We start from the raw sequence: 25,228 nt of genomic DNA on the forward strand, positions 1-25,228 counted from the left end.
AATGGCATGGCTGAATCTTTAATTAAACGGCTACAACTCATTGCTAGACCATTAATATTGAGAACAAAGCTCCCAATTTCTATATGGGGTCATGCTATATTGCATGCTGCGGCATTGGTCCAAATACGACCAAGCGCATATAATAACTATTCCCCTTTACAATTAGCATCTGGCCAAGAGCCAAACATATCCTATCTCCGTATTTTTGGATGTGTGGTTTATGTTCCTATAGCCCCACCGAAAAGAACAAAAATGGGGCCACAAAGGAGATTGGGCATATATGTCGGTTATGCATCACCGAGTATAATTCGATATCTTGAACCGCAAACTGGTGATATGTTTACGGCACGTTTTGCCGATTGTCATTTTAATGAAGATGAATTTCCGGTGTTAGGGGGAGGAATTAAACAAGTACCAAAAGATATTACATGGTATACACCATCTTTGATATATCTTGATCCCCCTACAAATCAACGTGAACTGGAAGTTCAGAAAATTGTACATTTACAAAGTTTGGCAAATCAATTACCAGATGCGTTCATAGATACAAAAAGGGTGACAAAGTCATATATCCCCGCTGCAAATGCACCATCAAGATTTGAAATTCCTAGAGAGGAACTTGATGGAAGCAAAGCTAATGAACCTAAGGTTCAATTGAAAAGGGGGAGGCCAATGGGCTCTAAAGATAAAAATCCCCGAAAGAAAAAGAAAATGGGAGATGAAAAGGTTCAAGAAGAACCAAATAAAGAGAAAAGTCCTCAGGATGATACAGAAAATATGAGGTTTCTATTAACTATGCCCAAAATGGAATGTTATGGTATAGAGATGAAATCGATGATGATAATGGAATATTCTCTTTTTCTGTTTCTAAAGAGATCGATCATGAAAAAAGACGATCTAGATCCAAGGTCCGTATCAGAATGCCAACATAGACCTGATTGGGAGAAATGGAAAAAGGCTATGCAACTTGAGTTGCTCTCCCTCAATAAAAGAAATGTCTTTGGACCTCTTGTCACTGCATCTAAAGATGTAAAACATGTTGGTTGCAAATGGGTATTTGTGCGAAAAAGAAATGAGAAAGATGAAATCACACGATATAAAGCCCGACTTGTTGCACAAGGTTTTTCTCAAAGACCTGGAGTTGATTATGAAGAAACATATTCTCCAGTCATGGATGCAATTACATTCAGGTACTAATGAGCCTAACGGCTTCTAGGAATTTAGAAATGTACCTTATGGATGTAGTGACAACATATTTATATGGATCATTAGATAATGATATATACATGAAAATCCGAGAAGGATTTAAGATTCATGAGGGATTAGACTCTAAGTCTAATGAAATTTGTGTGATCAAATTACAGCGATTACTTTACGGATTAAAACAATCTAGGCGCATGTGGTATAATCGCTTAAGCAAATACCTATTGAAGAAAGGATATGTTAATAATGAAATATGCCCATGCGTCTTCATAAAGAAATCTCCATCGGGATTTGTGATCATTGCTGTATATGTTGATGATCTAAATATAATTGGAACTCAAAAGGAGATTGATGATGCAAGAATTCATATGAAAGAAGAGTTTGAAATGAACAATCTTGGAAAGACAAAATTCTGTCTCGGGCTTCAAATAGAGCATTTCCAAGATGGAATATTTGTGCATCAATCAAATTATATGAAAAAGATTTTAAAGCGCTTTAATATGGACAAAACGACTTCTTTGAGTACTCCAATGGTCAATAGATCTCTGAATATCGATAGTGATCCATTCAGACCTTGTGAAAACAACGAGAAAATACTTGATCCCGAAGTACCTTATATGAGTGCTATCGGTGGACTCATGTATCTTGCAAATTGCACTAGACCAGACATTGCATTTGCTACAAATCTTCTTGCAAGATACAACTCATCCCCTACTCGCAGGCATTGGAATGGGATAAAACATATTATCCGTTATCTTCAAGGTACGATTGACTTGGGATTATTCTATCCTATAAACTCTTCGGTTGGTCTAGTTGGTTTTGCAGATGCAGGATATTTGTCAGATCCACATAAATCCCGATCCCAAACTGGATATGTTTTCACAATTGGAGGAACTGCAATCTCATGGAGCTCACAGAAACAGACTTTGGTCGCCACTTCCTCAAATCATGCAGAAATAGTTGCTCTTCATAAAGCATCGAGGGAATGTGTATGGCTCAGATCAATGACTAACCACATACAAGAATCGAGTGGAATAGTCACCAGTAAAGAGCCAACAACATTATTTAAAGACAATGCTGCTTGTGTCTCTCAAATCAAAGAAGGTTACATCAAGAGCGACAGAATAAAGCGTATACCTCCAAGATTTTTCTCCTACACTCAAGAACTCGAGTAAAAGAAGGAAGTTGATATCCAACATATCCGCTCATGTGACAATCCAGCAGATCTATTCACAAAGGCGCTTCCGACTAGCACATTCAGAAAGCATATTCATAATATTGGAATGCAGCATCTACGAGATCTTTGAAGTTTTTTCGAGGAGGAGTTTACACAACTGTACTCTTTTCCCCTTGTCATAGTTTTTATCCCAATAGGTTTTTCCATGATAAGGTTTTTAATAAAGCAGTGTGTAACTCATCACTAGTGATGGATGCTCAAGGGGGAGTGTTGTAAAATGTGTGTGTATCCATCACAACATGTGTCTCTCTTTATGCCATAACACTTGAAACACTTGTTCACCACTGGTTCTCAACCTCTCTTTGTCTCCTCCCTCTATAAATAAGAATTATGTATAAGAGAAGAAAATAGATGAAAAGTCATTTTATCTCTCTAGTTTCTCTCTAGTTCTTTCTCTAGATTTTCTCTAAATCCACATTTATTTTCTAAATATTTTCTCGTTTGATTCTTGTTGACTCCAAACTTATAATATAGTTCACAATTACATCTAGTTTTTAGCAAAATAAAAAAAAATTCACATCTAGTAATTAATCAATATAATTATTAGCTTTTGACTCGTTAGTGATATCAAATCATCAATTCATCATCACCATTCCCACACATGTTTCAGCAACATAACAAATTGTAACTTTTGACTCGTTAGTGATATCAAATCCGCACGCTCAGAGCATCATCAATAAGCAACGGCTTCTTATGCAATCATTACTAGTCTATTATCATGTGAACACCATCAGATTGCTTTTTTTCTTTTGGGAAATTTAAGCCATCTTTATAGTAGGGTATAAATATATAATATTTTCTGGTATAATGGATCTTCCATCGTTCCGATTATCACTAACATCGGCTGACAATATGAGTTTAGCAATACTATACTTCCACAACAAGAATTTTTTTTGGGTTTTCATGTTAAGGTAATCCTTTCGTCGACAGATGCTTCTATTACACTCTTAGTCTCCGAATAGTAAAAATCAAATGTGTTACAAAGCATGAGAGTTCATCAAACATCAGACGAGCATATTATGTTTTTTTTTTCTTTCACAATAAAAAATAAACATAATGCTTCAGAATAAATTATACTATAAATTAGTAGTTTAACTAATTAGAAGAGGGTGATACCAGGATCATACATCAGTGTAAAACTACAATGCTTTAAGCCTTATAGTATAATTCAATTCTCCAAAGCTAAAATAAATAAGAAATTTTTATATAAATTTTTACAATATAATTTTCACATTATATACAAAATTAAATAAACAGAAACAAGAAACTTTAATATAAGAAAATGAACAAATAGTTGATGGAATATTTTGTATATATAATAATAGATCATGCTTTACAAGTTATAAATATTTGGTCAAGTTGTTTTGTATAGATAATGTTTTAAAAGAAGGAACTGTTATGTTCCTAATGATTCTTCCATTAGAAATGTAAAGACGAAAACTTTGCAAACATAAATAAATTCATATGATGAGTTATATAACGCATAGATTGTGTGGTTACACGTATGATGCGATCATTTGTGCTTTTATCCATCCTTTATTTTCCAACTTTAGTTTATTTAATTACGTTATATTCCTAGTATAATTAAAATTATAGTACCTCAACCTATAATTGTTACATTTTTTATCGATTCTTTTAGGTAAATTGGTAGGGATAGAACTAATAAGGGTGGTTAGAGAAATAAAATACACAAAAGTTGTAGATTTTAATTTAAAAATAAATGTTTCTTATTTTAAGAATTGCATTTCAAATCCAACCCTCATGAAACTACTAAAACAAGAAAATTAAAGACACATGATTTATTGTAGTTCATCGCAAGGGAAAACTATGTCTATTTTCTGTTATTATAGACTTTTACTATATGCAGAATTCAGCAGTTACAATTTAAAACTCACTTTTTATTTATTTTGCTCATTTTTTACGCTTTTCAAATAAAAATACATCAATATCAATAATAATAAAAACTCCTAGTACAAGAAAATAAGTTCGTAAAATATTTTATGGAAATTCTCAACATCTTCGATATAAATTTATGTTTTAAAAATTTGTATCCTAACCCCTTAGGAAGGGAGATGGTAATATAAATTCACTTTTAAATAAATATTAATATAACTAATTGAGATAGATATTTTAAGAGGTTTTGAGCATTTTTGTACGAAAATGCTTGACAGTTATATTATATATATATATATATATATATATATATATATTAGTTAGTAATAAATATTATTGTAACAATGCCATAAGATAATATAATAAAGAAGAAATTTTGTTGTATTTTTGTTGTTGTGTTAATATAGTAAATAAAAATTCTTTTAAAACAAGTATTCGCAACCTCTTGCTACCACAGACATTAATATCAGCTAAGAAAACTTTCAAAGTCTAGTCAAGCTAAGAAAAAGTTCAAAATGATTTTCGCAACCATAACGTTTATGGGAAACTAATGAAGTCCTTATTTCAAGCTATCTTATTATAATTTGAATTTAAACCACTGTAATTTATTTATTATGTACTAATAAATTTAAAGAAGCGGCTAATCGAACGAGAGTCTAATATATTAATCTTGATATGAAAGACAACATATGAGATTAAGATAATCTTATTTAAATTAAGCAAGCAACCTTAAGTAACTAGAACCACTCCTTTGACGGTTCATAAGCTAATGATGATTATGCTCCATTATGAGTTTTAATATGATATTTGTTTATTATAATTTAAAATGGTACTTAAAATTAATAAAGAAATGTGTGAAGAGGCACATTATGTTGAGGTGCAATATCTTAATCAAGTCTAACTAAATCTCATAGGCCATGACTACTCCTATACGAGTTGACTTAGACCACGAATTTTATATATTTATAAAGAATGTAATCTAGTAGACGAATAAATAATTAGACAGGTTAAAAACAAAGTGAACTTTGCTGATGATGAATGTCTTTCAAAAAAAATTATAATTAATTTTAGTTTTTATTAATAATGGGTTTCTTTAAAGTGTACAAAAAATATCAATTAAAAAATACTAAATGTGAGATGTCTATAGTAAAAAACTCAAATAGCAAAGTTTGGAATACTAAAATTATTCTTAAAACTATACTTATGCAAAACTATAAGCTCACATTACTGTTAAACGTTTTGCTAAGTTGCTAACTGATTATCAAAACAGTGGATAGAGTAAAGGGGAGGATAAGTTAAATGAATATGACCGCTTTGAATTATGTCATTTTAAAATAATCATATTAATAAATTTAAATATTGAAATAATAATTTTCTTAACAAAATCTAATTACAGCTTAAGATATGTTATGGTACCTCAAATGTAAAGTATTGTTTATTTTTGTATTTTTTGAAAATATCACAAATAGAATTATGATATGATTATGGTTTATATATATATATATATTAATTTGATTGGTAACTCGAATTAATGTGGTATAAATTTTACCATTTTTCTGTATTGGTAATAATATGGAATTTAAAGCTTTAATATTTATCAATCGGGATATGCACTGCTTTGTTAGCGGAATTGTGGGATGTATACTATGGATTCTGTATGCTTGGGAATGTAATATGTGGTGTGTGGAGTTAGAGGTGGACTCGGAGATGGTTGTTTGTTTTCTTACCATAGGAATAAGTGATTCTCATCCAATGTCCTTCCTAATACACTTGTGCTATGACTTTATTTCAAGGGCCTGGTTAATCCGTATTACGTATATTTATAGGAAAGTTAACCGTTTGGCTGATGGGTTAGCCAACTATGGTTTTTCTTTATCGTTGGGTTTTCAATATTTAGATGTTTGTCCAGATGTTCTTAACGCTGAATTGCTGGCGGATAGGGCTGGATCTGCGTATTCACATCGTTTCGAGTGTATTTTTTTTTTTTTTACTTTAATAAATCATAGGAGACATTGTCTCCTCTCATCTACCAAAAAAATATATTAAATTATTAAAAATTAGCGTTATAAAATGGATTAACATGGTCAAAAGCAATATTTTCAGTACTTTCATATTGCTAGTTCTTATGTTTTTCTAATTAATTTGATATCATTTGCCGCTTGTTTTTCCACTAGAAAAGAAAAAATCTTACCACTTTGTATGATCAATAGGAGTATAGGACCTACTGTTTGAACAAAATTAAAATTACGCAACTGCATAAATATAATTAAGCATCAGAAGATTCAGAACCCACTAAATTGGGAAATTAAATTCTAGTTTACCACTGATTTCCAAAAATATCAACTCCACTCAAATTATAGGCAACGTTGTTTCAATCTGCGGATATAACTAATTAACAAAGTAATAATAAATTAACAAAAAGAATATATGAGTAATAAAATATTTATTGAGAGCCTAGGGAATCCTTATTACAAAACCACAAATTCTCCATTTGATTTGACTAACCATAGCTAACTTTTTTTTTGTATTTGATGTTATTTATTTATTGGAATATCTTTATATATACTCCAAACCTAGCAAAAATATAAGAAACTTTTATTTTGGAGGCTATTTTCTCGTATTACACTCTCATTTATATTTTGATCACTACAAGAAATGATTACCAAACGAATTAAATATTGGTTCATGTTTACTGCTGTTATTGCTTTTGGTTAGATAGAAAGTAGAAACAACAAACACTACTCATGTTTTTTTTTTAAACCAAAAATTCTGTTGAAGCTTTAAAACTCTTTGACTTTGATTATCTACATACAGACCACTGGTGTGACAATAATATATAAATATAATGTAAGATGTGTTCATTAAAATTTGTGGGTCTATAAATATTGTTAAACGTTAATTAATTTTTTTTTTTGGTGGTATCCCACAGTTGCTTGGAAACAGCTTTGTCTCCGAAATGACGTAAAGCCTCCTAATTTATGACGGCAGATAAATTATGGGCTGCCTGTATTAGACCCATCTAGTATAGGGTTTCAACTCGTGTACCTTTGTACTTTTATGCTCTACTTATTTTCCCTAGACAACATTTGTTCTTCTCAATTGCATCTAAATTAATTGAGTTCTATGCAATTAACCAAAATAAATTATGCTCATAAAAATCAATTTTTGGCGTTTTAAAATCCATAATTTGCGATTACTGTACCACGATTGCCTTAACCTGACTCAAAATATCAGACTCAACAAAATTTTTTTCTTCCCGTTATCCTATCTAATAAAACCAAATCGAATTGGGGAAAAACAAAAATTAGGTTTTCTTCTTTTTTCTTCTTCCTCGAGACCAAGAAAATCGAATTTCTCCTCTTTTCTTCTTCTGTTTCCTCGAGACAAAGAAAATCGAGTTCTTCTTTATCTTCGTTTCAATATTTCTCTTTAACTGGAAGTATGAGCCAGTTTTTTTATTCTAATTCATCTCAGCTGACTTCGGGAACTACTCACAGAGGAGTTCCGACTAGGTGCTGGTGTGGTAACGAAATAACAATGTTCACTTCGAAAACAGATGAGAATCTGTATCAGAGATTCTACAGATGCGTGCAGGGCGTGAAGGTAATGTTATTTATGTGTTGGTTTTTTTAATTTATCAAATATTTTGCCAATGGGTTGATGATTGATTTTCCGATCCGGACATGATGTTAGGATAAAAAGGAAAAACACATGTTCCGTTGGGTTGATGATGCTATTGTAGAGGAGATAAGAATGATTGAAAGCAAACATAAGCAGCTTTTAGAAGATGTCAATGTTCTGAGAAATATGGTGGTGGACAATGTAGAGGTCCAAAATACGTTGGTCTACACTTTCAGATTCTTCTTCACTTTCAGATTCTTCTTCGCTTTTAGATTCTTCAACAACCTCTTTTTTCTTCTTAGCTTTCTTCTTCTCCTTCTTTGGCTTTGGCTTTGGCTTCGGCTTCGGCTTTGGCTTCGTCTTCTTCCTTCTAACATTTTCTTCGGCTTCACTTTCGGATTCAATATTGTTCATCATCGATTTCTCTACTTTGGTACCCTCATTGTACTCGACCTCATCATCACTACATTAGTAAAAATATATGAACCTAATTGTCAGACAACTCTATTCAAACTCTATTCAAACTCTCAAAACCAACAAACTGAAACAATTCGGGACAAATTAAAACAAATCCAACATCAATAACCATCAAGTAAGAGATATATCAAAACTTACGACATCTTTGTGCCCTCTCGTTTAATTCGGACCCGACGATGATGCTTTTGACTCTCAGTTCGTGACACCCAAAGCAAACGACGAAGCAGAAGCAATTGGAGAAGAAGAAATTAAATCGAGAAAACAGAAGAAGAGAAGAGGAGAAACTCGATTTTCTTGGTCTCGAGGAAGAAGAAGAAGAGAAAAGAGAAGAAAACCTAATTTTTGTTTTTCCCCAATCCGATTTGGTTTTATTAGATAGGATAACATCAAAAAAAAATTTGTCGGATCTGATATTTTGAGTCGGGTTAAAGCAATCGTGGTACAGTGATCGCGAATTATCGATTTTAAAACACAAAAAATTATTTTTTATGAACTTAATTTATTTTGTTTAATTGCATAGAACTCAATTAATTTAGGTGCAATTGAGAAGAACAAATGTAATAGGTAGAGCATAAAAATACAGGGGTACAAGAGTTGAAACCCTATATTACACGGCCTAATACAGGCAGCCCATAAATTATGCATACAACACCGTCTAATTTTTTCGGTACTTTTTAAAATATATTAATTAATTCAAACCAAAATTTAAAGAGTGGTTTATACAAATAAAATTTACTATAGACTGAGGCAAAATTGTCTTCCAACCATATTCACCAGCCCATTTCACAAATCTTTGGGATTTTCTAGTTACCGGCTGGAAACGGATCCATCTTTATTCGATAAATTTTCAGTTACTAAAATCAGATGAATTTTGGGTTCTTTAGCTTTTCTATTATTTTTATTATTATGATAAGCTACATACAATTTGCAACTTTATTTTTTATGTTACCTAGATTTGCAAAACTTTGCTGCTTTATTTATGTCCCACTGAAATATACTGAGTTACTGACAGGAGAAGAGTTCAAAACTTGTGTTATGAAATTTATATTTTTCATATGTGTGTATACATGCACCAATGTACGAGTGTTTGTGTGTGTATCTAACTACTTCATATGCATTGGATCGGAGTAGAGCACTGTCCTTTATTCGAAGAGGGTAATAGATACACACGTGTTCAAGATTCGACCAGGAGAATGACTCCCAAAAAAGTACAATATAGTATGTATTTTATATTTCATTAAAGTGTAGTTCTTTTATCAATTGAATGACTGATTGTAATCAGATCAAATTACAAAAGATAGCTTAAAATTGATTAGTAAATTTAAGAATAAAAATAAAACAAGATAGATGTGACCTTTTGTTGTTGTTGTGCAGTAAAGTTTAAGAAACCCTGGTTAGTGAGTTGTATGACCCTCTCTTATATAGCTCATCCAAGTTCATATATATATATATATATATGGTTTCACAGATCTTAAGCAATTTTACAAATTTTTATTAAAATAGTGTCTTTAATTTTAAACAAATATACTTGGAGATTACATATTTACCTATAAGGCTATAATTAAGATTTGAACTTCATGTTGAACCAATAGTAATATAATAAATTATCACAAAAAATATACTGAAGATAACTAAAAAATATAAAGAGTATAGTTAAACTATATGTAACTATTGATTTAAATAACCCATAAGATCAAACTAGAAGGATTATTTTTGTTGTGAAAGGATTTTGTTTTTCTTTCTGGTAATTTTGTTAAATTTTCGTTGTGAAATTACGAAGGGTTTAACTAATAACTCTTAGTAAAGTTTACTATAGATGGGACCTCTAAAATCTATTTTAATAAGGTTGTAGACCAAAGTCAGAGGAAACACGGCTATGCCCATGGTGTGTATATATATATCCTCTCCTCATACCTCAATACTTAAATACTTGTATAGCATTTGCTACCATTCACCATTATCTCTCACTCTCATTCTCGCAATTCTGATCTTTCCTAAGAAGTTTCAAGTTTTTTGACGGCTCACGACTCGTTGAGGTGGTCTACCAAAAAGGACTAAACAACAAAACATATCTTTTTCCCACACAAAAAAAAAGTCAATCATCATCATGAAGTTCTCAATCTCAGCACTGAAGCAGGTACAACCAATCTTGAGCTTCAAAAACAAGGTATCTATGGTCAATGTCAACTCTTTTCTCCATCCCAAAGAGAAAGTCGTCTTTGTGATGGGAGCTACCGGATCGGGTAAGACTCGTCTCGCCATCGACCTAGCAACTCGTTTCCAAACAGAGATCATAAACTCCGACAAGATTCAACTTTACAAGGGTCTCGACGTGCTCACAAACAAAGTGACCCCTCAAGAATCCCGAGGCGTGCCTCACCACTTGCTCGGAGTATTAGACTCGGAATTCGGAAACCTAACGGCCATCCAGTACAGCCGCCTTGCGTCACAAGCAATCTCAACACTCTCAGCGAACCATAAGCTTCCCATAGTAGCCGGTGGATCAAACTCTTACATTGAAGCACTTGCAAACCATACCTCAGGGTTCTTGTTAAATAACTACGAATGCTGTTTCATTTGGGTTGACGTGTCCTTACCCGTACTCAACTCCTTCGTCTCAAAACGCGTTGACCGCATGATGGAAACAGGATTACTCGAAGAAGTGAGAGAAGTATTCAATCCCAAAGCGGACTATTCCGTGGGGATACGAAGAGCTATCGGAGTCCCCGAGCTTCACGAATACTTACGTTACGAATCTCTAGTTGACCGTGCCACACAAAGAATGATGCTTGACGTCGCGGTTAAAAATATCAAAAAGAACACAGAGTTATTAGCTTGTCGACAGTTTAAAAAGATTCAACGTCTGAACAAGAAGTGGAAGTTGTCTATGCACCGCGTGGACGCTACTGAGGTGTTCTTGAAACATAACGTAGAAGAACAAGACGAGGCTTGGGATAGTCTCGTAGCTAGACCGAGCGAGAGGATCGTCGATAAGTTTTATAATAATAATAACAACCAACTTAAAAGTGATGATGTTGAGCACTGTTTGGCGGCGTCGTCTTACGGCGGAGGAAGTGGAAGTAGAGCCCACAATATGATATGAAAAGTTTTGTTATTGATCATTTGAAGCTTTTTGGAGTGTGAGAATTAAAGATTTCTTATGTGTGGTGGTGATTCCACGGAGGTTTTCGCAACGTACGCATGTGTGAGATATTACCCCAAAAAAGAAAAAAAAGAAAACAAAAAGTTTTTTTTTTTTTTTTTGTTAAAATGTTTGTATATAAGATATTCGGTTAATATTAATTGTTTGATACCTATTGACCACACGAGTTCATGATAACCGAAAGTTATAATTCCTTGTGCCACGATTAGATTACGTGTAATTGTTTATATAAAAAATGCAATTATTTTGTATTGCTTTTCTTTTTGTTGTATTTGGTATATATATCTTGGCCTTAAATTTACGCATTCATGTTATTGGTTGCAGCTAAAAAGTTAATTATAACAGTTAAATACGTTGTTTTTTATTTTATTTTTTTGTTATGTGTCTGTGTTCACGTTTATATCATCGTAGATTCCACATGCAAACACGGATTAAAAATACTTCATTTTAATAATAATTGTGTTAGTATGTAGGTTACTGTTGTGTCGAAAACATCATGAATGAGATAAACCGACGAATCAATCACTCATAAACTCATTATCCATTAACAATGAATTACAAACTCAAATCCAGATGTGGAACAAATGAAAGATGAAGAAGAACAGAATCAGGACATAACACACTAGGATTTTAGGAGTTCGACCCATTAAAATGTAAGTCATCTACGGTTCGGCGGTATTTCTTTAGAAACTCACTATATGAGATTGATTGTTTACAAGATCAAACAATATACTGAAAATCTTTTAGCAATAATAACCATACAATAAGTTTTATACAACCGACAGTAAACTATAGGTTATATAGAATCATGCTGAAAATTACATATTCATACGTGAAACATAACTTATCTTTCTCTTAGCAAAAAACATAACTTATCTTTTTCGGATCCCACTTTGGAGACCATTTTACCCATATAAGCACAAACGAAACAAGGGTAGTTAGACTACTTGACTCCTGGCTTCTAAGTCATCTATTTACTCGTTCTCTTTCATGTAGCATCGAATTTTGGGACAATTCAAGTAAATCAAATGAACAATCATAGTAAAGAAAAAAGTGAAAGGAGGAGAATCTTGAGGTTATAAAGGAAAGGGAAGAATCGAAGAAAGAACAAGGAAAGAGAGAGAGAGAGAGAGAGAGAGAGAGAGAGAGAGAGAGCGAGCGCGTGGGGTGTGTTAGTGAAGTGAGTTAAGCAGTCTATATGTCAAAAGAGTTTGTATAAAACGCACGCGCAGCTCTTAGTCTTAGGATCTTCCGTACACAAGAGCAAAAGCATGTGGAGAAGGTTGCATCAATCTGATTGATTCAATCATGAATGACGTTCGTACAGTTGTGAGAGTCATTCATATTATTACTTTCGATAATACACTAATTTATGTTCTGTATCGACTATTATTAGTTTTGATGTTAATTGTTATTCATATGGAACCATCCATTAAATGGGGTTGTACTACACACGTCAAGTCATAAACGCATCGAGGACAAAGGAGGTGATGAACTATACAACACTAAACAAATGTCATAAGGAGACAGCATCTGATGTCTTTCTTTACCCTTTTCTTTGGTTTTATAATTTTTAAACGATTTTTTTTTTTGGGTTCACAGTTGTGATGTTGTGAACTTCTGATAATGATTTGTGGGGTTAGTAATTTGAGATGAACTTGAAAGCACTAAATATAAAAATGTGTTTACGACTCGATATTCTCATTCACCTTAACCAATACATACAGTCGGCTAATCCGTAATCACTATTGCTCAACTGGTAAATTAGATCAATTTATATATTGACACACAAACACACACCAAAAATATTATAATAGAAATGTCTTAAAAATTATATTAACTCACATTATATTTATGATGATGGCTCCAAGTTAGGGCTCAAAATATCAAAATATGACAAATCAAAGGTTGAGACTGAACATGGCAAATACCAAAAGCTGCTCTTTATTTATTCCCCTCAGTATTCTATATTTATCCTATTGTGACGCAAATGGAAATTGTGTTATTATATTTTGCAGAAAATGGCGAATCTTTCCCTGACATAATTAATAAGAAAATAAATAATCTTCTTATGTTGGCTATTCTTAATATACCGATTCTATTGGTACAATTTCAATGGGTTATATAATATACTCTTTAATTTCCGCTTTCTTTTCTTTTCTTTTCTTCCCTCAATCGTATTGCATTCTACATATTCGATATCGGGGCCATGCTTATCTCGTTATCTTCAAATTAGTCCCACTATTTTTAAGGGAAATGTTTTGTTATACTTTTAACCAAAATTATTTTCTTACAAGGAATTTTTTTTAAAATAAAAACGCCATATTGATATTTACACTTACTGAAACTATTTCCTATGTTTCAAAATGTAAAATATTTTAAATAAAAGTATGCATATTAAGAAGTATTTATTCTAAAAAGTTCAACCAATCACAAAAACTGCAGAATATAAAATAATCATAAAATATTAATGTAATTTATAATTTGCAGAAAATTTTGAAAAACAATTTTATAATATAAAACAAAAAAATTGTCTAAAACAGCTTATATTATGAAACGCATGGAGTAAAAATTAAGCAAATAATAAGTTATATAAATAATTAGAAGAAATATTTTATCGATAACAAGCATAAAGTTAGATGTTGAGTTACAGCTTCAAGAACAAACAAGAAAATAACTACAACACTTTGACACTGAAACAGTGGGAATATGAATATATGACCAATGCTCGTAGCTATCTAGAATCTACAATTGCAGAATTTTAGGCCTTCGATTTTGGTATGTCTTCGTCTCTTTTACTTGTGCTTTTGCTTTTTAAAGCCCATTTTTGTTTAGGAGTCTGGTTCTTATTATTCTTAGCTTTTTCTATGTGTACAAGAAGAATATAAAAGGTCAACATCAACTTTTGCAAAGAGAGAACCTAAGTTCAATGCCAAAGTTCAGTTCTGAGCACATAAACACAAAAAGAAGAAAAACTTCAATTTAAAACAATTTTATTCCAATGAGAGAATATATATTTCCACGTCACATTGTCGTCTTCCTTCTTTTGTGTTGTGTTTGAAGATGGAGCCTTTGGAGACACTGTTCCGTCCTTATGCATGCGTGTAATCCGTGGGCATCTCATTCTCATCATAATTTTACTAACAAGTACATGCTAGTTTCTTTTATCATGCATGTCGCTATCCTATGTATTCTAAAATCTCGTGTATTCTCTCAAAACAATTTTTAGAGTTCAAGAACCCGTAAGCCCAGTTCTAATGGAAGCCCAATGAAACACATAATTTTGAACCAATCCTGATAATATTTTAGGGTACAAACTACAAAGCTTTAGAAGAGTGTTATAGTCCCATAGCAGTTTTATTTGTCTCTTGATTAGGAAGAGGAACAGTCTTTTCAGCATCTCCCAATTATTAGAGTCTAGTGTAATTGGAACCATGGTTGGAGTAGGAACCAAATTTTTTCTTGGGGTTTCTTGACTCCCAAGGAGAAAAAGCCCTATTTCTCATCGTTGATTCCAGTTGAAGTCGATTGTTTCGCTCCATCCATAAACAATAGAAACTCTAAATAGACTACCCGTAAAGTCATTGACGCGTTTCAAATGCGTTTCCATTTTGTGGAGATCTTTGATCTCGGAAACTCTGTTTACTCTGAATTCTGAAACACGCTTTGGTCTTAGAGGCATCCAATGCAACCACATGGATAGTTTTCTCATATTTTGTTTAACTGAAACACTTGAATCTGATACTTTGGACATTTGTTTATAAAAGAGAATACTAATTATGTCTCAAAGCTAGTAAAATTCATTTGAAGTTAAAAGTGGCTGTACAAACATATCATCTTCTTTCGAAACTTCAAATGTATTTATCTGCCCAGTATTGAATGGTCATAATAGTTTTTTTTTGTGTACAATGGTTTCTATTTATATGTCAACTAATTCATGAACTTAAGTTATATAAGAACAATTTATATCCTCACACGTCCAATCAATCTATTTTACATGACATATACAAGTGTAACGAGTCATCTTTAGAGAACTTTGTTATGGATCATTTTTTTTTTTTTTTGAATTTTATGGAAAATACCAAAGTGATAGAATACAGTATTTTAAAACGGAGTCTTTTAACTTTCTGTCACTAATCAAAATGGGGTAAAACGTTAATAGTACTTTTATCCTTAAATTGCTAATAAACATCAGCTTTTTGTCAGATTTACTTACGATTACTATATATATATTTTTTTTGGTAAGAACTTACGATTACTATATAAAAGCAACTAATTAACACTAATAAATCCATATACACACATTTTTTTCTAAGGACTCGAAATAAAAACAAAATTTCTGAATCCATCCTCTCCATTGATTTTCCCTCAGACTTTGTACATAGTGTGTTAACGAGCTATTCTTGTTCGATCATTAGTCATCCCACCGTAACAAGAAAAGCAAACACCTCCAGATTATGTACGCTCGTGTTCTCTGCTCTTTACACCAATTCCAGCACCGGAGCTTCGATATCCGACCCGATCTATCTCGTCTTAACAACATCTTCATCTTCATCTTCATCTTCATTTACCACCTCCCTGGATGTGCTGTCGTCTCTTTCATTTTTTTTAATGTTAAGATCTCTCTGTGTTGCTGTTTATGAGTAGGGAGAAGTACAAAGAGGTAGGGAATAAATAGAGAGGCTTAAGTTGTAGTTAAGTTTGTTAAAGAGAGAGAGAGAGAGAGAGGTGACATGAACAAAAAGAGTGGAATCCCACTCTACAGAAGATTACAAGACAAAGCTGAGTTTACTTGTTTTGCTTCTCTTGTCTTTTTTCTTTCACTGGCTTTGCTTCCATCTATCACTCTCACTTATCACATTTTTTATCCAAAAAAAAAAAGAAGAAAAACAAACTAATGTTAGGGAAATTGATAGTTACGTGTTTGTACATATACATATAGTTCCTATTCGTATAGAGCATGCATGTTACTACATGAATATTTTTGTACGATTTTGCCCGATTTGACAATTCTAAGTTGAAGACTTTTTCTGAAAATGTATTTCCTTTTCCGACCCCAACAAAACAGAAAAGTAGAGATAATTAAGTTTGTGACTATTATAGATTAAATATTGAGTGGAGGCTCACATACACAAATCTCTTATAAACTCATATTCCAATAATTTAAAGTAAAACTTAGAGTTAATTTCTCAAGAAGCTTATCTTTCAATAGGATTTTTAGGGTTCGAGATTATAATAGGGAAGTCAGATAGGCTTATCTTTAATTTAAAGTAAAACATAGATTTAATTTCTCAAGAAACTTATCTTTCAATAGATTTTTAGGTTTCGAGATTATAATAGGGCAGTCAGATACACTTATTATCTTTTTGGCTTTTTGACCAATTCTACCATATTTTTTTTTGGGTCTATGATTTTGGATATATTTCCAACTAAACCATTTTAGTTTTTGATTTGGACAAAAAATTAGCATTTAAAAAAACTCTCGACTCACAAGATATTTTAAATAATAATTCAAGTTGGAAACTAAACCGGGTTGGACTGTCCCAATTAACACCCCTAGATAATAAACACAACTCAATTAATTGTCGGGTCTTGGATCATGCGTTTGTTTAATCACTTTCACAAGTAAAGATGTGTGGGACATAAAACGAACTTAAAACTAAGCAGTCGTGTCTTTCGTCCTTCTACTTTACTTGGTTGATGTTTCATAATGCGACGCATAAACGAATATAATAATGTATGGATAGGTAATCTTCATGCAGCTGTTACCCATTGGTGCTGGTACTGGTCGGGTTATCGAGTACCATTATTTGTTTTTCTTTTTTAAATTATTATAATTTACATAATTTAAGTCTTAGCCTTTGAATTGAAATAATACATGTGGTGGAAAATAAATAAACTAGTCGTATATTGTTGTTTGATAGTATATTTACTTGTCCAGAATGAACTGAAGTGATGGGTTTTGTAATTCCAATAATTGTAGATATTCAATAAGGTTATAAGTGTATCCGTATAGTCACTCTATCAATCAAATCACCAACGTACATGTAGCGTTTAAATTTGTCGAAGCCCAAAATATAGACACACAAATACTACATATTATAATAGATTTTGTAGACTTTTTATGGTAAGTTTTTAGACTTTAGTGATAATAGACTATGAAGTTTGTCCCAAAAAAAAAAGAAAAATGTGATACTAGACTATGATATGAGATCTTTAAGGATATCATGTCGTTGAAAATTGCAAAGAAATTAAAACACTTTTCTTCTGTATAATTCAAGCTTAAGAGATTTGTACAAGTCCAATGATTTACACAGTACTATACTATTCTCCAATTTATACCATAAATGGCGACGTTTGGTAGAAAACTAAGTAGAAAGAAAAAGTTGAAGATCAAGATTAACAAGACATAGAAGATTAGCTAAGAGTTATCATCGGAAGAAAGAAGCATAGTGATGCAAATTCTGATGATATGAAGCTTTGCTTTATTTTGCCTCATCGTCCTCTTTATCTTCTCCAACCTCTCTTTCATTTTTTCCATCATCCTGACTCATCAAGTAATTCCAGATATGTTGGATTCCAACATGGCAACATCTACCATACACACACACACGCATACATATATATACGTGCAAACACCTGCACGTACGAACAAAGGAAGAAGCGACAATCCCACACCTGTATACTTGAGCACAACCTCCAACACTGTATATACAAAGTGTCCAAACACCATGAAACTCTGTCGGAATCCTACGTGCTTAAGATACTTATTTTTGTGTGTGTTATAGTATATGATTTACACCATACAGTTTTGTGTTTGTGGGTGGATGTACAACTATACATACAAAAATTAAACTAGCTAGCTAGATATTAACTAACCCTATATAATAAAAGCAACACCTCTTTAAACGATATATCAATTCATAATCAAACATTCTTATCCTTCCTTTAAGTAATAAATCCTCAAAATATTCATATAATACAGAAAATTAACCAATATTTTAATTTATTTTTTTTGAGAAAATTAATTTTCCCAAAAAAATGACTCTACACTCATTTTAAATCGTTTTAAAATATATAATATATAAAACAGAAGAAATTTCCAAAGCAAAAAAAATACAAATGCGTGTAAGCTCTAATTAAATCTCAATTGTGATAAAATATCATTTGAAAACTAATATTGCAGTAAAATTCATCTTTAAAAAATCTCACTACAATAAAATATCATTTTAAAACCTCAAATTTACTCCAAATATGATATCTTAAATTAGCTCTAATGATGATATTAAAAGAAACATGAATTTTATTTTCTTTCGAACTAAAAGATAATCCGTGCTGATGATATTCATCTTCTATTTTTTTGTGTGTCAACAGTACTCAACACCTCAATTCATATGAAAGCATGCATAATGGATTTGCGCATGGATGGACATGGTCCACTTGTAGGTAGGAGAGTGAAGCAAGTTCACGTGCTGATTGTCATGCAACAACTCTTTGAATATTTGCATAGATACACATTCTTAAACTCATCCTCCATGTTCTCACTCTACTTTTGTCCTCCTCCACTAACTTGTCATTTCTTAACTTTTTCAATTTTGGTTCGATTGTCTCAACTAATTTAAAATTATCTCTCTTTTTTTTTTAGTTTTATTTCTTTATATGTAATTGTCTTCTTATCATCTTTTTCGTTTTATTAATGCTAATGTCTACAATCTACATTAGACCTTCCATTTTCTGTGTTATATATATTCACAATCCTATAGGTTGTTCTCTGTAAACATGATCAGTTATTTTATTTATTTATTGAGCTAAATATAGGTAAATATGTATATATATATGCATGGTCAAGAAAAATAAGAATTCCTTTTACTAAAAATAATAAGAATATTAATTTGGATAAACCATAACAATGATAACAAACAGACACACATACAAAAACTAAATAGTGATAGTAAAAGACAACCACCTTTTCTGTTTATGACTTATCTTCAACTATTAGCTTCAATTGATTGTATTAGCCCTACAAGCTGTCCCTTTCATATCGGGTGCAATCACAAAACATATAATCTTCCTGTCTTCCGAAATAAGTTTGCATCTCTTTTTAATTAATCTGCACCACATTTTTGTTTCATGAGGTTTCTCGATTGAAACTATCGATTTAATCCAAAACTTATACATAAAAGTAATAATGAAATAATAAGAAATCCAACCTATGAGAAAAAATCTAGTCATTATTTTAGCCATATAAGATATAAAGCATATAATACAACTTAAACTAATCATCTCAATCAAGCAATGTAAATATATTGAGTTGTAAAGAATTTCATAGATTTGGGTATAAATAATATATTCCTATATATTGTATGATCATCTAATTTCATCACCACCAGAGACACTGATATGATTTAGATCTGGTTAAAAATTGTGAAATTTTAGTAGGTGATCGTAATGACACTTTCTTAATATGATTCATAGATGCCGCATGCTTGAGAAAGTTAAATAGATATTGCAAATTTTTTGTTAGCGTATCTCCATCCACCAAGTTTTTTAAGAGGGCATCTCGTTTAAAAATCTTACGAGAAAATCAAATCACATCTATCATCTATCACTTAGTTAATGGTTCAAATTATTTTTTAATAATATATAATTCTGTTGTAAACTAGAAAAACTCGAAAAAGGTTTTCTCTTCTTATTCTTATTAATTAATCAATTAGCACATCATATATATAGTAGAAGGCTAAGCCTTATCTTTCTAATTCCTAAACTGACTTTGACATAAGGAAGAAGGACCGATGGACCTTATGGTCTTGGACGTACATGGGCCGTGTATGGACCGTGTACAGGCCGTGTATGGGCCGTGTATGGACCTGTTATGGAAATCCACCATCCGTGTTTTACAACACTCCCCCTTGAATGACATAACCATGCTAATGCTAAGAAGGATCTCTGTAATACGCTTGGGGATGCTGCCTCATTAAAACCTTACTAGGAAAATCCATTGGGACAAAACCATGGTGAAGGAAAAAGAGTACATCACGCATTACTCCCCCTGTTCTAAGCATCACTAGAAGTCCTTAAGTCTCCGCATACCAATTTGGTGTGTGAGCTTCTTGAATGTTGATGTCGGTAATGATTTGGTGAAGAGATCGGCTGAGTTGTCGCATGATTGAACTTGTACCACTTGAACTTCTCTGGCCTTTTGTAGTTCATGTGTGAAGAAGAACTTTGGCAAAATGTGATTCGTCCGATCTCCCTTGATATATCCTTCCTTGAGCTGTGCGATGCAGGCTGTATTGTCTTCATATAGTACCGTCGACTCCTTATCGTCGGCCATGCCACAATTTGTCCTGATATGTTGAGTCATCGATCTCAACCAAACACACTCACGGTTGGCTTCATGCATTGCCAAAATCTCCGCATGATTAGATGAAGTGGCCACAATGCTCTGCTTCATAGAACGCCACGAAATCGCTGTACCACCGTGTGTAAACACATAGTTGGTTTGAGACTTTGAGTTATGTGGATCCGATAAGTAACCTGCATCAGCAAAACCAACTAAACCTTCTTTGTTATAGTTAGTATAATATAAACCCAAATCAAGCGTTCCTTGTAGGTAAGACAATACATGTTTGATACCGTTCCAGTGCCTTTGGGTTGGACAAGAGCTAAATCTAGCTAGGAGGTTCACGGCAAAACATATGTCTGGTCTAGTGTGGCTAGCCAAGAACATTAACGCTCCTATTGCACTGAGGTATGGCACTTCAGGACCGAGAATCTCTTCACCGTCCTTCTTTGGACCGAATGGATCTTTATCCAAATCAAGGCTCCTTACAACCATTGGGCTAGTCAATGGGTGAGCTTGGTCCATATTAAACCTCTTAAGTACCTTTTCAGTATATGCCATTTGATGCACAAGGATTCCATCATTTATGTACTCAAGCTGCAATCCCAAACAGAATTTAGTCTTGCCTAGGTCTTTCATCTCGAATTCTTTCTTTAGATATTCAACTGTTTGAGCGATTTCCCCAGAGGTTCTTAGGATATTTAAATCATCCACATATACTGCTATGATCACAAACCCTTTGTTTGCAAACTTCTTTATAAAAATACATGGACTGATGGGATCATTCTTATAGCCCTCTTTGGCTAGGTACTCACTTAGTCTATTATACAACATTCGCCCACTTTGTTTCAGTCCATAAAGGGATTTGTCTAGCCTTATGCAGTATTGTTCTCGAGAACCACTCTTATCTTTGAGCTCAATACCCTCTGGAAATCTCATATAAATTTCATTTTCCAATGGACCATATAAATATGCGGTTACAACATCCATTAACCGAAAATCCAGTTTTTCTCTTATAGCCAGACTTAGCAAATATCTAAAAGTCGTTGCATCCATCACAGGGGAGTATGTTTCCTCATAATCTATTCCTGGTCTTTGAGAGAATCCTTCTGCTACAGGCCGTGCCTCATATCTCACGATTTCATTATTCTCATTTCTTTTTCTTACAAAGACCCAATTATGTCCAACTGGCTTTACATCGAATGGTGTCCTTAAGATCGGACCAAACACATTCCTCTTCTTTAAAGAGTTCAACTCCACGTCAATGGCTTCTTTCCACTTTGGCCAATCTTTACTTTGAGTGCACTCTAATATAGACGTGGGTTCATGGTCCTCATTTATTTCAAGTGCCACCTTATATGCAAATATTTCATCAATGTCAACATTCTTACGGTTCCATTGTATTCCAGACATGATATAATTTATTGAGATCTCATTATTATCAATACCTTCAGGACCTTGAGATTCAGCGTCCCAAACCTCATTTGGTACCTTAGGATTTGCCGCGGCCATGTCTATAATTTCCTTAATCTCGGTTTGATTTGCACCTTTCTTAGATTTCCGAGAGTTCTTATCTTTGGAACCTAATGGTCTACCACGTTTCAAACGGGCCTCAGACTCTGTAGCAACTTGATTATTGTGTTCCTTGTGAACATCAATACGTACTGGTGCATTACAAGCTGGTATGTACGATTTCATAACTCTCTTTGGGTCAACAAAGGAATCTGGCAATTGAATAGCTAGCTTTTGCAAATGTATAATCTTTTAGACCTCTGCCTCACATGCTAGAGTCCTTGGATCTTGCCAATTTAAGGATGTTTGACTCCATGATAATTCCTTGACCAGCTTGTTATTCTCTCCGTCCAACATAGGAAATTCGGATTCAGCAAACTGACAATCCGCGTATCTGGCCTTAAATAAATCACCCATAGTTGGCTCAATATACTTAATAATGGTGGGAGAATCATATCCAACATATATTCCCATCCTCCTTTGAGGTCCCATCTTAGTTCTCTGTGGTGGAGCAATTGGTACATAAACGACACACCCGAATGTTTTGAGATGGGATATGTCTGGCTCATGATCCGTTAATAACTGGGATGGTGAATATTTATGTTCACTAGATGGCCTGATGCGTATAAGCTATGCTGCATGTAATACTGCGTGTCCCCAAGCCGACACAGGAAGCTGCGACCTCATGAGTAATGGTCGAGCAATTAATTGGATACGTTTAATGAAAGATTCAGCTAATCCATTTTGTGTATGGACATGTGCCACATGATGTTCCACACTCACCCCCATGACATACAATATTCATTAAACGCTTGGGATGTAAATTCACCAGCATTGTCTAGACGTATAGTCTTAAGTGGAAAATCTGGAAAGTGGGCTCGCAGACGTATAATGTGGGCCATCAATCTAGCAAACGCAAGGTTTCTAGTTGACAATAAGCAAACATGCGACCATCTGGTCGATGCATCAATAAGGACCATAAAACATCTAAACGTCCCACAAGGTGGGTGTATTGGTCCACATATGTCTCCTTGTATCCTTTCCAGAAAGTTTAAAGTCTCTTTAGTGACTTTCACTGGTGATGGCCTTATAATAAGTTTCCCTTGTGAACATGCTACACACGTGAGATTTTTAGGGATAACTTTTCTCTCTTTAAGAGTGTGCCCATTAGAATTCATTATTAGCTTATGCATCATGTTAGAACCCAGATGGCCAAGCCGGTCATGCCATAAAGTGAATTGTTCATTGAACATCTTATTCATTGCCAAATTAGCTTCTATCATATTAATCCTAGCATGGTAAAGACCAGTGGCTAGTGCGGGTATAAACTCTAGGACTTTCTTATGTCCTTGGGTGATTTCAGTAATATATAGGAACTCTTTGTTTCTTTTACCCTTTGTTTCAACATGGAAACCATTCAACCGAATGTCCTTAAAGCTCAATAAACTTCTCTTTGAGCTGGGTGAATATAAAGCATCACTTATTTCAAGATGTGTGCCATTAGGTAATAAAATATGAGCCTGGCCGTAGCCCTCACTAAGGCTTGCTATACCCGCAATTGTACTAATATTGGCATTTTTCATTATGAGATTAACAAAATATCTCTTGTCCTTCAAAATTGTGTGGCTTGATCCACTATCAACCACAAGTATATTCTTGTCCTCAGCCATTTCTATAATGGACAAGAATTTATGTTTTAAACTTAAAGTAATAAAACAAGCTAATATATATTGAAGGAAAATAAAATAATTGAACTTTAACCAAAAATAATAATCCAAACAATAATCCAATCAAATCATAATGCATAAAATTCTCTTGATAGAGATCAACAAGGTGCTTAGGAGTTATGCATGTCTTTACCCAATGGTTTTCCATACCACATCTATGACAAGTGGACTTGGTCTTATATTGCGGTTTAAATACACCGCGACCTCTACCCCGACCACGACCGAAGCCTGATCGGTTCCCACGGCCTTGACCACCAAAATTGTGTCTTTGGTAGTTCCCACGACCAGGACCACCACGTCCACTTCCTCCACGGCCACGGCCATACTTGCCCCTATGGACATAGTTAGACTCTTTAGTCTCTTGCGGCTCTTTAGGCTCTTTAGGAGTTTTCTTTGTCATGTCAACCTTCTGTGCTTCTGGTAATGGAGCTGTACCAGGAGGTCTCAATGCACTATTCATCATTAATAGCTCATTTTTCTGCTCAGCAAGCAGCAAACAAGAGATGAGACTTGCATATGTCTTAAACCCCTTTTTACGATACTGTTGTTGAAGCAGTATGTTATTGGTGTGAAAGGTTGAGAATGCCTTCTCTAGCAAGTCCTTCTCAGTAACCTCTGTACCACATAACCTTAGGATTGAGACTATCTTAAATAGCTCTGAGTTATACTCATCCACGGATTTGAAGTCCTGGATCCTTTGGTTTTTCCAATCAAATTGAGCCTTTGGGAGGAGCATCGTCTTTTGGTGTCCTTATCTGTTTTTCAACTCTGTCCAAAGGTCAAGAGGATTTTCAACAGTGAGGTATTGGTTCTTGAGACTCTCAGCAAGGTGGTGGCGTATATGCATAATTGCCTTGTACTTGTCCTTTTCGGCACATTCAACCTCATCCTCAATGCATTCGCATAAATCCTTTGATTTCAGATGGATCTTAGTGTCCAAAGCCCATTGCAAGTAGTTATCTCCAGAGACATTAAGGGCAACATAGGAGAGGTTGTTAAGCTTTGCCATCTGCACAATATAGAACAAACATCCGATCATTAGCATGCGGTAT

General features: G+C 33.5%; 1 protein-coding gene and 4 pseudogenes across 2 annotated transcripts; 1 reads left to right on the top strand and 4 right to left on the bottom strand.

Moving 5' to 3' along the window:
• The first annotated feature begins 10,285 nt into the window (after nucleotides 1-10,285).
• On the top strand, nucleotides 10,286-11,748 carry LOC104766279 (adenylate isopentenyltransferase 7, mitochondrial pseudogene; annotated as a pseudogene). Its single transcript, XR_015590595.1, has one exon. The product of XR_015590595.1 is annotated as an adenylate isopentenyltransferase 7, mitochondrial pseudogene (transcript).
• Nucleotides 11,749-15,684: 3,936 nt separating this feature from the next.
• Nucleotides 15,685-16,442, bottom strand: LOC109130935 (small polypeptide DEVIL 23 pseudogene; annotated as a pseudogene).
• Nucleotides 16,443-18,015: 1,573 nt separating this feature from the next.
• LOC109130830 (small polypeptide DEVIL 21 pseudogene) lies at nucleotides 18,016-18,180 on the bottom strand (annotated as a pseudogene).
• Nucleotides 18,181-20,658: 2,478 nt separating this feature from the next.
• LOC147920488 (secreted RxLR effector protein 161 pseudogene) lies at nucleotides 20,659-21,463 on the bottom strand (annotated as a pseudogene).
• Nucleotides 21,464-24,061: 2,598 nt separating this feature from the next.
• On the bottom strand, nucleotides 24,062-24,912 carry LOC147920489 (uncharacterized). Its single transcript, XM_087501097.1, has 2 exons — nucleotides 24,310-24,912; nucleotides 24,062-24,121 (listed from the first exon to the last, which is right to left on the bottom strand). The coding sequence occupies exons 1-2, from the start codon at nucleotides 24,910-24,912 to the stop codon at nucleotides 24,062-24,064; spliced, it is 663 nt and encodes a 220-aa protein (XP_087357223.1).
• Between the last annotated feature and the right edge of the window lie 316 nt (nucleotides 24,913-25,228).

This window comes from Camelina sativa, chromosome 19, assembly GCF_030686135.1.
Source record: "Camelina sativa cultivar CO46 ecotype springtype chromosome 19, ASM3068613v1".
NCBI lineage: Eukaryota > Viridiplantae > Streptophyta > Magnoliopsida > Brassicales > Brassicaceae > Camelina > Camelina sativa.